At 36.3% G+C, this 17,902-nt stretch overlaps 1 protein-coding gene across 1 annotated transcript in view; it reads left to right on the top strand.

Moving 5' to 3' along the window:
- The window catches only part of ELOVL6 (ELOVL fatty acid elongase 6), a 117,966-nt gene that overhangs the window by 67,242 nt on the left and 32,822 nt on the right, over positions 1 to 17,902 (top strand). The window contains exon 2 of the mRNA XM_063108796.1: positions 6,932 to 7,063. Within this exon, the coding sequence (XP_062964866.1) occupies positions 6,932 to 7,063 (132 nt within the window). The remainder of the gene's footprint in view (positions 1 to 6,931; positions 7,064 to 17,902) is intronic.

Genomic DNA, 17,902 nt, shown 5'->3' with positions numbered 1-17,902 from the left:
CTTCCAGCTCAGACTCTCAGTCCTCTCCATGACTTCAACCAACAGTTCTCCTTTTTTCTGGGGGACAGTAGCAGTAACTCTTCCCCCTCTCTCACCCAAGGGACATAATGGTGTACACATGAGTTGATCAATTCTTACTTGTTTAGAAAGAAGAAAAGAAAATTAAGCCATACATGTCAGTGCTATGCTGTAATTAGTAGTAGTAACAAATACCTTAAAATTTCCTGTGGCCTTGAGGTGGATACACAGCCCTAACTCTGCTGCATAGTTTTCAGAGCTTTACACAATCTGACTTTAATCTGCATCTCTAAGCAGACTCTGCAATACCCAGTTAGCTCTGCCTAACTGCACTGCTTGTCGCCACTTGCCTCTGTCCATCCTTCCAAAGCCTTCAGGGCCCACCTCCAAGGCTGCCTTGTCACAGAGCATTTTCTCATGACAAGATCTCCTTCCTCAGACATTTTATGGAACACTATTATCTATAACACACTTTGTACTAATTCTATATAACCATGCTTTATCAAGTAAATTTTTGTCTTTCTAACTAGATTAACAGAGGCAGAATTTACCCTTACATAGCAATTCTTTTTCCATTCAATGGCAAACTAACCACACTGCAGATGAGTATTATTAAACTGGATGTATGTCAACATTTTCCATCAGCTGTTGAAAAACAATATCGAAGGAAACAAAAGGAATTAATTGGTATCCTGCCAATTTAAGTATTAAAGAGATGGCATTTTTTAGATGTGGGTTTTATTTTGTTGTTTTTGATTTTTACATTTTCAGAGTATTTTCACCCCAAAGATACTCACAGATAAATACTAGCCACTTTCTGTACCAGGTCCATTTCTAAATGGAGCTCACTTTCCTGGAATATGGGGGATGTAGCCATGTAATTGAATGCATTGTGCTAAATGTGACTGTACTTTGATCATGGCCTACTTCAAGGATAGAAAAAGTGAATTACAAAAGGATGGTTTTCTGGCCTTGTTTTTAAATAAATAAGGAGAACTGTGATGTCTAAAATTAGCCTCTAAGGGGGAAGTAAAATGAGAAAGAGGTGTTTGCAGCTCAAAGCAGCTCAGAAATCACACATTTGATTTTCCTGGGTCAAACATAACAGGTTAGAATAACACCCTTTTCTTTAGTTATGGCTTTGTCTTACAATTCTTAAGCCACTATTCATTTGTATTAGTTATAGAAATATTCCTGTTATTATTCACAAAATTATTTTTTGTCAGAATTTCTGAGCATATACTTTATTTCCAGGAACAATTTACTTCTGAAAAAATTCTGAAAACTTTCCATTATTTTTAATAATGGAAAACTACCTGTATGAAGTCTTGGGGAAGCCTCAAGAATGTGACAGAATCCAGCCCTGGCTAGAACTCCCAAGAATACTAACTCAGGATGTCTCTCAAGAAAATCTTCCTTTATATTCTTATTAAATTATAACCACCACAGATGTCTATGGAGTGTTGTTTTGGCAAAAAGTAGCGTGTTATTTCCTTCAGTCTCTGGGTCCCCAACTTACTTGTGCTCTTAAAATCACTTTTAGAACCGTGGACTGTTTCCTGACTTGAATCAGCAACAGAAGTAGAGGAGATATCTTAGGGAGAGGTGGCCTCACCAGTTAGCATTCTGTCTCAGCTTCAGACTCTGTGACTTACAGCAGGACGGGTTTCTATGCACTAAGTGGAGATCAGTCAAAGTGGGAGGTGCTTTTAGGTCTTGTCTTTTCTCCCTCCCGGCTTGATTTTCACTTTCACAACTCCTTGTACCTTACACATGTACAGTAGCTGTCAACAAGGTCAGTTAGACACAACATTGAAAGGAAGTGAGTTGAGATGCCGGGTACCGTTCAAGCTTTATTAAAGAAAGAAATCTGCTGGGCTGTGCTCAAAGTAGCAGGCAGCCAAGGGCTGCCCTGGAAAGGGGGCAGCACCAGGTGCAGGGGCGGTAGAGCTTACATTGGTTTCTTGGCGCCAAGAGCTGGGTGATGTAGTTCCGGAGTGGGGATTGAGTTAGGTCATGGGAATGGAGAGTTCCGCGCATGTGGAAACGCCGAAAGGTTCATTTTCTCTGAAACCGTGAGGCTTTTGTAAAAGAGAACAGGGAAGGGGAGGGGAGGAGGTGGCCAGCGTCATTTTGTACTTGCGCTTGTCTAAGATGGCCCTGATTATGTTGCAGATCTATTAAACATGAGTCAGGAGGGAGCCCAGGCCATCCTCCCAAGCTGTTCATTAGCAATTATCCTATGTTGAAATACCACCCACATAAAAGTTTCTTCATGAGGAAATAAACTTGTTTGACTCTCGAAGGGAGTACATAGATCTTGATGTAAGTGCAAAGGAGACTCAAGCTAAGTACTGGTTTCAGTGAAATTCCACACGTTGAAAAAAAGAAAAAAAAAGGCATTTGAATTTATATATGTCCTTTTAGAAGTGTTATTCAATAGAGCAATAAATACAAATTATAAGCAGGAACCTGCTCAACTACTCTGGTAAGAACGGAAAAAGTATCTCCTAGGAATGTTTTAGAACAAGGTAATATGATACAGAAATCTAGCTCTCTTAAGGAAAAAGGATAAAGCCACTATTTGTTTTTGTTAATTATGAACTAATTTCCCTTATTCACCTTGATGACAGAAATGGAAGAAGGGGGAAAGGATAAATACGACCACAACAAACTGAAAGCACATCGGTATTTCATTTGGGTATCTTTATTTGGTTGGTTACCTGGTAATCATAACTCCAGAAATCACTATCCTCAAAAATACTTAAGTACCTATAATTATGGGTTGTGCTACATATAGGATGTAAAACAAGAAGAGTCCGTGCCACCTAGAAATTACTAATTAACTGATAATGCACATCAGTAGTTCATCTGGGTATCTTTATTTGGTTGGTTACCTGGTAATCATAACTCCAGAAATCTCTATCCTCAAAAATACTTAAGTACCTATAATTATGGGTTGTGCTACATATAGGATGTAAAACAAGAAGAGTCCGTGCCACCTAGAAATTACTAATTAACTGATAATAAAACAGTGTAGTGTTACCATTATACACAGCTAGGGAGGCCTGCCAGAATGTGAAGTATTACTGGATTACCATTGAAGCATTAGGGAAGTCATCTATCCACATTAAATGCAAAGTGGTCTAGTAGCAAGCCATTTTTCCTCTTGACTGTAGTTGAACTTTGCCAGAGAGATGCCAGAAAGGAAAGGCAGCTTTAATCCACTTAAGGTGCCCAGTTTGTTAAAGAACATCTTATCTTCTAAACAAAATGGAAAAACAATAATACACTTAACCATAAATGATACATTTTGATTACTCAATTAAAGAGGTAAGAGTTAATGCTTCCTTAGGTGACACCCTCTCACAGAAGAAGCTTAAGTTTAATTCTGAACTAACCCAAAGCATTATTTGAATTTCACCACAGTAGGTTTACATAGTATACAATAAGCACATTTTTAAAATAGCACTTAAGCAAATATTAGTTCCCACTATCGACTGCTTGTGATCCAAATATAGCCTATATGTTTACTTTGTTTTCCTGCTTGCTTGATCACAGCCATAATTTTGGGTGCTCTTGAGCAATGTCCAGATGCAACTATGTGACTGTGAGCAGCTAGTGTTATCAAGCTCCCTATTCCTCTTCTGCAGAGTGAGAAAATTGGGTTTCACCTCCAAGGTCCTTGAAGTTCTCAGATTCTGTGCCTCTGTACTAATTGACTTGGTTGCCCTGACTGTTGAATTGGTGCTTTGTAAATAGAGCTTTAAAAACTGTGTGGAAAAGAGAATGGGCCTTACTGGGAATTTAGTTGTGCACTGGGACTAATTCTCATTCTAGAAATGAGAAAGTTAGAGAAAAAATACACAGGGATGATTTTTATTCTTTTCTTGGTTCTTGAGGCGCATTACTTTTCCCTTAGTGGCTAGAATGATAGGATTGTATGAAGACATTCATTTATTTGATTGGTTCATAATTGCAAGCAATACAGTTAATCCAGCTGTAACCAAAACCTGAATTATAATGAATGAGTAAGTAAATGATGATAAATAATTATAAGGAAATATTTCCGGTGGATATATAGTTAATTTGGGTTTTCAAGGAAGCGAAGAGGGTTCGGATGAAAGTATCTAGGCCCAGAAAATTGAAACATGAAGGTGGGGAAATTCTTCATCTTTTCAGAGTAAAACAATGTTCTACTCAGTTACACAGTGATCATGCAAATCCGCTGGAGGGCTTAAGGAGTTCCTAAATGCTTGCAAGCTAACACATCATCTACATCCCTTTTTCTCATGAAAGTTTGTCACAGGAGAGCAGAGAGATCTGGATTACTTAACTTCTAAGCTCGTTTCTCTACCTGCTCTGTGAGGTGATTAGGATGAAATGGTAAAGCTTTCTACCCATAGGAATCACTCTAAAATATGATTATAGTCACTTATTACTTTTATAGTTTAGAAAAATAATATATACTATTTCATATTATTATTGCCTATATTAACTTCATAAAATTTTGTTTTCCTTTAATGAGTCCTAGCTTATGTAAACATAAATAGAGATAATGATACTGACTCTTAAGTAATTTGATGCTGTACCTTGGCAAATTTCAGAGGAGAAATAAAGCAATATTTTTTATGGCCAAAAATACTTTCTTCCTGAAATGATCAGTCGTTAAAGTTTCCATAAAATTGTCTCACTTTTCCACTAATCTTTGAATTTTAGAAATAGTCTGTGTGTTTCTGGAGTGATAAAATGTATCTTAATGCTTTTCTGATATTTTATTCTTTAGGTATTATTAATATATTACTGGAAAAGTAAAACTTTCTTTGAATGTTCACTAACTGTTCATTCACCCAGTTAGGGTTTGTTGAGGACGTACTATACACTGATGCATAATTATTTTCCTCAACCAGAAAATTTGATAGGACAAGATCATGTTTATTCAGTGAATGTTTATTAAGCACCTACTGTGTGTCAGGTCTTGTGTACCCAAGAGTTTGCAGACCTGGGCTGATTTCTGGAATCTTTGCTTTGTTTGGTGTTATTCACCAAGTAGGTCACTTGCATTCAAGTAGGCATGTTGCTTTTGATCCTCTGTGAGTCAGCAATGTTTGGCAGCAGTTAGGGGGAAATTATGAAGCATTTTACAAACAATACCCTCGAGGTTTACACATTTTGCTTTTGGTATTATGTCTTGTTTATTTTTCAATCCTTTCCCTGTTGACCTAATTGAGTAGGGAATATCCATGTGAAGAAAAACATTGCTTTCTCAGAAAGTACGATCAAATGTTTAAATTATTCACAAGGCCTCTGTTACTTTCTATTGAATCATAATTCTAAAGAAGCTTGTTGATTTTCTTTTCAATTTTTTCTTTTGATATTGTCAGTACTATTGTTCATTTCTACTTGGTATAGTAATAAACCAGCAGGCTTGTAGGGATCTGGAGATTCCACTCCATTTTGCTGGTGCATTTCTAACTCAGAGTCCTATCAAAACCTGACCACCAAAGTCTGTGGCTCAAGGGACTGGATGGTTAGCTCAGTTGGTTAGAGCCTGCTTCTGATAACACCAAGGTTAAACCCTGGGGTTTAATCCCTGTAAGACCAGCCACCAAAAATAAATAAATAAATAAACAAATAAACAAAATATCTAAAGTCTATGGATTAGAACACAGCAATTCCAACAATGAATATCTTCAGATGTTGTCCTATCAGATGCTTCAAATAATTATTCACGCAGATATCTTCCACAATGAGTCATCTTTTAAAAAAAAACTTTTATTATGGAAAATTTTAAGTATGAAATAGAATAAGGAGCCCCCATGCTCCATCATTCCTTTTGTTAATCTTATTTTATCTTTCACCCTTAATGCGTTTTCAGTTTTGTTTCCTGTGATATTTGAAAGCAAATCCAAACATGTAATTTCACCTGTAAATATTTCAGTATGTATCAGTAACTGATAAGTAGTTTTAGAATTATGCCTAACAATTTTCTGATTTTGTTACATATGTCTTTTTACAATTGGTTTGTTCAAATAAGGATCCAAAAAAGTTCTACATATTGTATTTGATTCTTATGCCTCTCAAGTTGCTTATAATCTGTGAAACAGTTCCACATTTTTATTCCATTCTACTGACTTGTTGAAGAAATAGCTTTAATTGTCTTGCAGAATATCCTACAGTTTAGATTTAGCCAATATTTTCTATAAACAAGTAATTAGATTGAGATTTTATTAGATTCAAGTTAAAGATTGTAGGCAAGTGTGCTGCAGATGGTTATGTATTCTTCCTATTGCATTATATATCTGACCATTGTGCCTATTGTTAATGATAATATTGAAATGTAATACCTGCCTTCTTTGGTGGAGAGGATTTCAGGAATTCATGTCGGTGGAGTCATTATATATATTGCTTGCAATTTTAGTGTTTTAAATTATCAATTGTTACTCCAAGGTCATTTTTTAAGTATGTTAGCCTGTTAGGAAGATGCAGTTCTAAATGGCTTTATTGTCCGAGTACACAAACAACGTTATCACCAAATATTTACAATAAAAACAATTCTCTTTTAAATTTTTCTATCTAAATTGTCTCAACAAACTCTAAAGAGTAAAACTAAGTCTCAGTGAAAAGGCTACTTTTTGTACCTTAATGCTATGTTGTTAAAATTTTTAGTCATAGAGCCCAAAAAGAAAATTTATCTACCCAAACGTGATTAGTCAAGGGAGGTTTCATCAGAACACCATGTCACAAGGAAGACTAAACTTGCTCTTCAGTGAGGGGGGCATATTCCCAAAAATATGGTTTTAGTGCTTACGAAGAAGGAAACTAGAATAAAAACTGATGTTTCCTAATGAATAAAAATAAATTGCTTCAAGATTTCTATTTCATAAGGTTGTGCTTATTTGTCTGTTTGTAGGAAGAAGTCTTTCCTGTTTTCTGCTCTGTATGCTGCCTTTATATTTGGTGGTCGGCACCTGATGAATAAGCGGGCGAAGTTTGAACTGAGGAAGCCATTAGTGCTCTGGTCTCTGACCCTTGCAGTCTTCAGGTAGATTTTTTTTTTCATTTTCCTAATAAAAATCAATCCATTTCATCAGATTTGCTAAAAGAAAGCAATAATTGAGCATTTTATTTTATATCTGATATTTTTGATTATTGAATACATTGAAAACATAAGATAAAATAAAGCCTTGTCCAGAGGGAAAGCTTTCTTTGCAACCAAATTTGCCACAATATACTCGGTCTCTAATTTTGACAGTTCTTATGCCATGTTCATTACCGTTCAAGTTGATCATGTAGTTATCTATTCATCTGTTAGGAATAGAAGCAGTGAATCGATTTCATTGTTTTTGTTGCACACATATAGATGAAGGGCTAAGTGGAAAACCACACAAGTAAACTGTCGAAGTCTATTGAAGAGCAGGGTTCAAAAGTCATGGGTGTGCTGTTACAGATTAAAACCTAATCAAAAGATGACACTCAGACATATGACCGGACACCGGACATCTGTCTGTGTCAGCATCTCTAGACCAGATAATGCTTTTGCTTTTCATCCCCAAAAGCACCCTCCACCCCCATTCTCTGAACTGACTTGCAGGCCTTTGTTTATGTAGCCAGTTTTTACTTTGCATCTGGCAGAATTCAACATAAGTCTGTCAGGAGAAGCAAGGCCTGGTCTCTCCAGGGGCATCTGTTAGCCGACATGCAGACACATTCCCCCGCTATAAAGAGCATTTCTGGTTTTGTGGTATTTGGTGATCTAGGCAATCACAAGTCTAGCGCACAGCCGGTGTCTAAGCAGGTGCCAGAATTTACCTACAGCACTAACAAAGGCACCTGTTCTATTTGTGTTTTGCTTGTCAAAGCCAGCAAGTTCATAATTAGGCTTGAGGGTTTCGGGGAGCAGATGTAGACACACTACACAACACAAAACTATTCATCTTAATACTTATGAATATTTATTTGTTTTTTTCATATTATATATTAACTGTTCTAATCCTAAGCAGAAATGGACAGTATCATTAAAAGCCTCATTAGACACTTAAGTCTTATTTAAAATGGTCAAGCAGGAAGACGATTTTCCTATTAAACTCCTATGATCTGTACATTTCTATTATGTTGGATCCTGCACTTACAACACCCATCTGCTCACCACTACTCAATATTTTTATTTCAGCACATTTTATAAGGTTCTAGGTTTGAAGTACTCATCATTGGGATCTGTCACTAAAGACTTTTTCCAGTTCAATCTGTATCAGGTCATGATACTCTATAATTTCAAGTCACATTTTCATTTTTATTTACATTTAAGGTTGATAGAGTGTGCCGCACCTAATTTGTTTTGATATTGGGGTGGGGGGGGGAATTATCTCTATCCTAATGAGATAATTATCTATCCTCTGTCCTCTATCTGTATCCTAATTATCTCTGTCCTAAATGAGGCCTTTCAGCATTTTAATGATATTTTTTCTTTATTTCCTGAGACTTTATTTTTTGTTATTTTAAACTTTAACACATATAAGCAGAGAAGAGAGCACGATGACTCCCATGTACCCATGACCCTGCTTAAACAGTTATCAACACTTGGCTAATCTTGTTTCATCTATACCCCTAACTTCCTCCTTACCCTCAAATTATTTGGAAATAATACAGGCTGAAATAATTCTGACTGAAATGATACCATGGCTAAAAGATATGTACTCTTTAAAAAACAACAGCAACAACAAAAAGAGAACACAGTTATCGTCTCACCTAAATTAATAATCTCATTGAACGTTCATATTTCCCCCAGCTGTCTCATAAATGATTTGTTTTTTACAGTTTATTTTTAAGAATCCGGGTCAAAATAAGATCCCTACATTTTCATTGATTGATTTCTTTTAACTGAGGGGTTTCTTCCTCCCCATCCTCCTGCCTCTTTTTTCTCTCTTACAATGCATCCTTTGAAGAAACCAGATCATTTACCTCATAGTTTCCCCCGGGCCAGATTTTGCTTGATTGCATTATAAGTTGGTCGTTACAGCTAGAAGGTTGATTGCATTTAGTTTTAACATTTGACAAGACTTTCTATAAGTAGAAACTGGGCGTCATCACTGTTTACTTATCTTGAAGTATACACAGTTGTTACTGCAAAGGCAAGATAATTGCTAGATTTTTTTTGCCTGCATTCACCAGTTTTAAAAAACTGGACTTCTGGATTACCCAGAAAATGAACAATAAGGTTTTCTTAAGTATCATTATGAACTCCTGGATTTTTTATGTGTCAATGATTTTGTGATATGTTTAATTTTGATGTGTTTTAGTGCATTTATTGCTGTTCTTTTTGATGCCAATAGTTTTTCGGTTTGTTTTGTTTTTTTATGGTATGACAAGATGTCCTATGCCAGACTAGCTGGATGTTCCTTGTCCAGAACTGGAATCAGCCATTTCTTCAAAAAGCCCTGGTTTTGTTAGAGGAGGGGAGATAATATTTAGAAACCGCCATCTGAGAACTATGGGTGGTTGTTAGTGCTAAGTGAGTTCTTATTTCTAGGTCTTTTCAGAAATTCAGAAACCAGAAACAGAAATTAATTTGTTTATTTTTTAAAGCGCTATATCCAGAGTTGATGCCAATACAGTACTCCCCTCTCATCCATGGGGGCTACGTTCCAAGACCCCCAATGGATGACTGAAACCTCAGATAGTACTGGACCCTGTATGTACTGTGTTTTTCCTACACATGCATACCTGTGATAAAGCTTAATTTATAAATCAGGCACAGTAAGAGATTAACAACAGTAACCAATAATAAAATAGAGCAATTTAAAAAATACTCTGTAATGAAAATTATATGAATGTGGTCTCTCTCTCTGTCAATACCTTACTTCACTGTACTCACCCTTCTTGTGATGGTGTGAGATGATAAAGTGCCCGCAGGATGAGATGAAGTGAGGCAGGTGACATAGGCATTGAAACATAGCGTTCAGCTATTATTGAACTGAGGATGTGGCTGTGAGGATGGCCGTGGTTGGATGTTAGTGGCTAACGGGCTGGTGCCAGGACAAAGGGATGACTCACATCCCGGGGGGAATGGAGGAGGGAGGCATGAGATTCCATCATATGCGACTGCAAATAGCTCAACATTTGAAACCTGAATTATTTGTTTTTGGAATTTTCCGTTTAATATTTTTTGAGCGTGATCAGTCATGGATAGAGGGGTGACCACTGTACTGTATGTGCTAGAAAATAAAAATTAAAAAATTTCAGTGCTTATAGAACTCGGTTCTAGTGCACTGGCGATTTAGAAGTGAAAAAGATGCGAATTATCTCAGTGATGCGTTACCTTCTTATTCAAAACAAGTGAAACATAATAACACGGACAACTCTAAATCCTGGGTATTGGACATTTGTTATTATTTGTGTTTTTCTGCATTTAAAACATTTCTTACAATATTATACATGCATGTATTTTCACACAATCTTATACGTAATTTTAGAGAATCTCAAATGATAGTTGCTAGTTTTTAGAAATCCAGATATATTATAAATGAAGTTGGTATAAAGCATTCATCAAAAATATGCCCTTCAAATAACAGATATTTTAGTGAGTATTAATAAAGAATCTATTTTGGTCGTAAGGGAAAACATTATTACAAGAATTACGTTTTTGTGGAAAGTTTTGTGTGGCTCTTACTTTACTATAATTCACAAATTTTCAAACAGTATCTAATATAAAGGCACAGAAATTCTTGCTCAGGAGAATCCTTGTATTAGATGGTCTGCAATTAGGTGATACACTAAGGGCCCTACCATCATCTACTCCATCTCTTCCTTCTTTGCCATTGCAGGACTGGAGACCACCAACTTGGAAAAAAGAGGAAAGAGAGAGTGAGAGAAATAAACTTTTAAGTTAGAGAAATTAGAAATGGGGGAGGAAGTGGAGGAACAGTAAGATTTCTCTTTTGAAAAATAACTGAAAAAACACTTTTTGTGTGTGTATTTTGCTGCTTAGGAATAGTCTCTTCTCTCAAGTTCTCAAACTTGCCTATATAGCGTGTTACAATAGCCTGGAACCCAACTATGACTAATTTTCAAACAAACAGAGACAACTTGGATATGAATTAAATCAGATCCACAGCCTACTTAAGCAAAAACCAAAATCCCTGCTTCATACAGTCTACTCCAGAAAGTGGTGGGGGGTTTTGTATCATTTGGCAAGAATTACCTGTAGAATATTTTTTATTCTCCTTTTCTCTTTACCCCTGGGTGTTCACTGAAACAATGCTCATGATATCAGTCTTCATTCAGGCCATGTACAAGGTAATTTATTGTACTGGGTTGATTATGTCCCCCCCAAACCCACCGAAGCTTGAATTGTGTCCCCCACTGTGACCGTTAAGAGGGTGGGAAATCCTATTATGTTAATTGAAGGGTGGAGCCTTGAAGAGGTGATTAGATTGTAGGACTGTGCAGTAGTGAACGGATTAATGATGGTGGTCAGGGGTGTGGTTCTGAGGGCTTGAAAAGAAGAGAGAAGAGGGTCTGTCTCTCTCTCTCTCTCTTGCTCTCTGTCTGTTCTCTCTGCTTCCACCATCTGGTATGTGAGAGCCCTGGGTCACTGTCGCCACCACCAGATGGACTTTGGACTTCCCAGCCTCAGAAACTGTAAGCAATAAATTTTGTTTTCTTCATAAATTACCTGGTTTCAAGTATTTTGTTATAAGCAACAGAAACGAACTAATACATTTACTGAGCCCTGCCATAAGTTTTGATGGAGTAGATAAAATACAACCAGCTGAATTTTCCCGAGGCCCACAATGGATTCATTTCATTTCAGAATGTTTTCTCTGGGGTTCCTGACAATCTCTCACCACTTTCCCTACCCCCAACCCTTTCAGAACCAAATCATCAGTTTCTGATGTCAATTAGTCTTTATAAACTTGACTGGGATGGTAGCACAGCAAACTAATCCACCCAACCCAAGGATAAGCATTTATTTGATGAGATAATTCCAGATGGCGCTTGGCCTTAGCTGTTTGAACATTTTCTTAGGGTAAATACTAAATTCTGGTAACATGAATTAGTAAATCCTTTAGATGAGATCTCTTCATGGTGGCAAATGAGTTAGAGTTGGTTTTCTTACCGGACTTTGATATAGTGACGGAGCATCAGATGCTTCAAGATGCCTATGCCTCGTTCTCCTTAGATGCTCCTGAGTCATTAAATAGTGTTGTCAGGACATGTCAGCTGGGTTTGTAAAAGACTTTCTATGTATTTATTTAATAACTTCAAATCCTTTCAGACTGGACACAGATGTGTGTGCTTCTGATTCAAGCAGCCTTTACCAGGTATCTGCCTGGCAGTGTTTTCTTCTCATCAGCAGTTTAAGGAGTTCCATGGAACCACTTTTAGGATTTTGATCCAGAGCAGGGTGTCTAGTCAGTATACATTATAATAGGATAATTATTTTGTGCTACATATTTGTAGATGTCAGTAGCCTGCTTGTTTCAAATTTGCTTCCTCCTGTTCCCTGGTGATTCACTCTGGCCTCAGCTGTATTATACTTTATTTCTACAAAGCCAGATTCTCCATACTTTACAATTTGACTTTTTGCCTCAACCAGCCATTTTCCCTGTTAAACCTCATTTTAATTTCTTGGCCATATTTTCATTTTGTTATTAAATTTCATCTCTGGTTTAAGTATAAAATATATTCAAGATTAATAGAAAATTATGCTATTTTTTTCATTTGTGAGATTTTTATGAGCAAGGTGCTTAAGTATAGCACAGGAACATTTTGGAAAAGTTTAACAGTACAAAGCACCAGAAGAATGGTAGTTAATCAAGTCATTCGAGATCTGTTTCCCACTGACTTTTATGCCCACACACATCAGCATTTAATATGTGAAGAATTATTGATAATTCCTTACTATTTTTAAGGCCAAGAAATATGCAAGGGTGCCTCAAAAAGTTCATGGAAGAAATTGAATTAAAAAATAATATGAATTCTTCCATGAACTTTTCAAAGACCTTTTGTATGATAAAAACAACTGAAGCTGTTCAAGTGAAAAAAACCACAATATTTTAGAATCCATATGGAAGGAGTGAGCGTATAACTGACCAATAAAATGACGATACATTGAAAATGACATTTTAGAACAATTTAATCAGTTTATACTTAAGCTCCTCATAAGTATCTATTATTTTTTTCTTTAGTTGCCAAAATTGGCCCCTCTTGATCCACAAAGAACAACTGCATTAGGCAGTTTTCTGTTGCTTATAACAGAATACCTGAAACTGGGTAATGTGGAACAAAGCAAAATGTTTTTACAATTTTGGTGGCTGGGAGGTCCTAGGTTGAGGGGTGCATTGGTGACAGCCTTCTTGCTGGGAACTCTTTACAGAATCCCATAGTGATGCAGGGTATCATATAGGGAGGGCTGAGCAAGTGTGTCCACAAACGAGAAGGTATGTGCTTTCTTCCTCTACTATAAAGCCTGCAGTCTACGCCATGATAACCTATTAAACCATTAATCCATGAATGGATTAGTCCAATCATGAGGCCAGTCCTCATGATCCGATCACCTTCCAAAGGCTCCAACTTTCAAATCCCGTAGTCTGACTTCCCCACCTTCCTAACACTGTTATAATAGGAAATCAAGTTTCGATGAGTTTGGGGGAACATTCAGACCATAGTTACAACTTAGACAATGATTGCAAGGATATTATTGGTATTAAAAGAAATGGATCCGCAAACTATAAGCATCATAGGAAAAAGGTTCCTTATTTTATGAGAAACAGTTTATAAATTTCAGTTTTAAATGTACTGCCAAAAGGGCAAGCAAAAGATACCTCTGGAAATTGTATAATGCTCAGTAGTTTAAAAAAAAAAAAAAAAGCAAGCTGCTAAAAAATCCTGGAAGTGTGATGTCATTTATGAAAATTTTAATAACCTATAAATTGATACTATATTTTATCTATGAATATATAGGTAGTAAAATTATTAAAATGTTTGAAAACCTCAGGATAATAACTATTTCTGTTTCTGAGGAGGGAGGGAAAGGAGAGAAATGGTACCGAGTCTAAAGGAGCCTTTGACTCCTTTTGTAATATTTTATGTCATTAAGAAAAAGTCAAAGAAGAAAAAGATAACTGTTTTTGATACAAAATATGGCCACTTAAAAACAAAAAACAAATATAATAGCAAATAATGAAATTCAGTTTTTGAAAAGAAAGAGCAACAATTGTAGCCATTTTTTCCCCCCAATATACGATGTGGTTGATTATTGTTGCCCATTACTGAAACCTCCCTCCCTCTTCCCTCTCCCCCCTCCCACTCAACAATGTCCTTTCTGTTTGCTTGTCGTATCAACTTCAAGGAATTGTAGTTGTTATGTCTTCTTCCCCCACCCCCCATTTTGTGTGTGTGTGTGTGTGTGTGTGTGTGCGTGAATTTATTTATTTATTTTTAACTCCCACCAATAAGTGAGAACATGTGGTATTTCTCTTTCTGTGCCTGACTTGTTTCACTTAATATAATTCTCTCAAGGTCTATCCATGTTGTTGCAAATGGCAGTATTTCATTCATTTTTATAGCTGAGTAGTATTCCATTGTGTAGATATACCACATTTTCCATATCCAATCATCCGATGATGGACATTTGGGCTGGTTCCAGCTCTTGGCTATTGTAAAGAGTGCTGCGATGAACATTGGGGAACAGGTATACCTTCGACTTGATGATTTCCATTCCTCTGGGTATATTCCCAGCAGTGGGATAGCTGGGTCGTATGGCAGATCTATCTGCAATTGTTTGAGGAACCTCCATACCATTTTCCATAGAGGCTGCACCATTTTGCAGTCCCACGAACAATGTATGAGAGTTCCTTTTTCTGCGCAGCCTCGCCAACATTTATCATTCAGAGTCTTTTCGATTTTAGCCATCCTAAATGGGGTGAGATGGTATCTCAGTGTAGTTTTGATTTGCATTTCCCAGATGCTGAGTGAGGTTGAGCATTTTTTCATATGTCTGTTGGCCATTTGTATATCTTCTTAGAGAAATTCCTGCTTAGCTCTTTTGCCCATTTTTTAATTGGGTTGCTTGTTTTTTTCTTGTAAAGTTGTTTGAGTTCCTTGTATATTCTGGATATTAATCCTTTGTCAGATGTATATTTTGCAAATATTTTCTCCCACTCTGTTGGTTGTCTTTTAACTCTGTTAATTGTTTCTTTTGCTGTGCAGAAGCTCTTTAGTTTGATATAATCCCATTTGTTTATTTTTCCTTTGGTTGCCCGTGCTTTTGGGGTCATATTAATGAAGTCTGTGTACAGTCCTATTTCCTGAAGTGTCTCTCCTATGTTTTCTTTAAGAAGTTTTATTGTTTCAGGGTGTATGTTTAATTGTTTAATCCATTTTAAGTTGACTTTAGTGTATGATGAAAGGTATGGGTCTAGTTTCATTCTCCTGCATATTGATATCCAGTTCTCCCAGCACCACTTGCTAAAGAGGCAGTCTCTTCCCCAGTGTATAGGCTTGTTGCCTTTCTCAAAGATCAGATGGCTGAAGGTGTGTGGGCTGATTTCTGGATTCCCTACTCTATTCCATTGATCAGTGTGTCTGTTTTTATGCCAGTACCATACTGTTTTGGTTACTATAGCTTTGTAGTATAGTTTAAGGTCAGGTAGTATTATGCTTCCAGCTTTATTTTTTTTGCTCAGTGTTATTTTGGCTATGCGTGGTCTTTTATTATTCCATATAAATGTGTGGATAGTTCTTTCCATTTCTGAGAAAAATGTCTTTGGAATTTTGATGGGGATTGCATTAAATTTGTATATCACTTTGGGTAGTATGGACATTTTCACTTTGTTGATTCTTCCAATCCAAGAGCATGGGATATCTTTCCATCTTCTTGTATCCTCTCTAATTTCTCTCAGCAGTGGTTTGTAGTTCTCATTATAGAGATTTTTCACCTCCTTGGTTAACTCAATTCCTAAGTATTTTATTTTTTTGGTGGCTATTGTAAATGGGCAGGCTTTCTTGATTTCTCTTTCTGCATGTTCACTATTGGAGAATAGAAATGCTACTGATTTATGTGTGTTGAATTTCTATCCTCCTACTGTGCTGAAATCATTTATCACCTCCAAGAGTTTTTCTGTAGAGACTTTAGGCTGTTCGATATATAGGATCATGTCATCTGCAAACAGGGACAGTTTGACTTCATCTTTTCCGATCTGGATGCCCTTTATTTCCTTCTCTTCTCTGATTGCTCTGGCTAGTACTTCCAACACTATGTTGAATAGGAGTGGTGAGAGTGGGCATCCTTGTCTAGTTCCTGTTCTTAAAGGAAAGGCTTTCAGCTTTTCCCCATTCAGGATGATATTGGCAGTGGGTTTATCATATATGGCTTTAATTCTGTTGAGATACTTTCCGTCTATACCTAACTTATAGAGGGTCTTTGTCATGAATGAGTGTTGAATTTTATCAAATGCTTTTTCAGCATCTATAGATATGATCATATGGTCCTTGTGTTTGATTTTATTAATATGGTGTATCACATTTATTGATTTCCATATGATGAACCATCCTTGCATCCCTGGAATGAATCCCAGTTGATCGTGATGAATAATTTTACGTATGTGTTGCTGTATTATGTTTGCTAGTATTTTAGTGAGGATTTTTGCATCTATATTCATCAAGGATATCAGCCTGTAGTTTTCTTTTTTGGTTATATATTTACCTGGTTTTGGTATCAGGATGATGTTTGCTTCATAGAATGAGCTTGGGAGATTTGCGTCTGTTTCAATCTTTTGGAATAGTTTGTAAAGAATCGGTGTCAATTCCTCTTTGAATGTTTGTTGAAAATTCTGCTGTGAATCCATCTGGTCCTGGGCTTTTCTTTGTTGGGAGTTTTCTGATAACAGCTTCAATCTCCTTTATTGTTATTGGTCTGTTCAGATTTTCTACATCTTCATGGCTCAGTTTTGGGAGCTTGTGTTTGTCCAGAAATTTATCCATTTCCTCCAGATTTTCAAACTTCGTGGCGTATAGTTGTTTATTGTAGTCTTGAATGATTCCTTGTATTTCAGATGAATCAGTTGTAATATGCCTTTTCATATTCTAATTTTTGTTATTTGAGTCTTCTCTCTTCTTTTTTTAGTTAGCCATGCTAATGGTTTGTCAATTTTATTTATCTTTTCAAAAAACCAACTTTTTGATTCATTGATCTTTTGTATTATTTTTTGGGTTTCAATTTCATTAAGTTCTGCTCTAATCTTAATGATTTCTTTCCGTCTGCTAACTTTAGGTTAGGATTGTTCTTGTTTTTCTAGATCTTTAAGGTGAAGTGTTAGGTTGTTTATTTGCCATCTTTCCATTCTTCTGAGGTGAGCATTTAATGCAATGAATTTTCCCCTTAATACTGCTTTTGCAGTATCCCACAGGCTTTGATATGATGTATTATTATTTTCATTAGTTTCAATAAATTTTTTGATTTCCTGCTTGATTTCTTCTTGGACCCATATGTCATTAAGTAGAATGCTATTTAATTTCCATGTGTCTGTATAGTTTCCAGAATTTCGTTTGTTATTGATTTCTAGTTTTAATCCATTATGGTCTGAGAAAACACATGGGATAATTCCAATTTTTTTGAATTTGTTGAGACTTGATTTGTGACCTAATATGTGATCTATCCTGGAGAATGATCCATGTGCTGATGAGAAGAATAAATATTCTGAGGTTGTTGGATGGAATGTTCTGTAGATATCTGCCAATTCCAATTGGTCTAGAGTATTGTTTAGATCTTGTGTTTCTCTACTGATTCCTTGCCTAGATGATCTGTCTAATATTGACAGTGGGGTGTTCAGGTCCCCTACTATGATAGTATTAGTGTCTATTTCCTTCTCTAGGTCTAATA

Source organism: Cynocephalus volans, chromosome 9 (genome assembly GCF_027409185.1).
Source record: "Cynocephalus volans isolate mCynVol1 chromosome 9, mCynVol1.pri, whole genome shotgun sequence".
Classification (NCBI taxonomy): Eukaryota; Metazoa; Chordata; class Mammalia; order Dermoptera; family Cynocephalidae; genus Cynocephalus; species Cynocephalus volans.
Note: the sequence above shows the minus strand (reverse complement) of the source record. Positions and strands in the feature narration are given on the sequence as shown.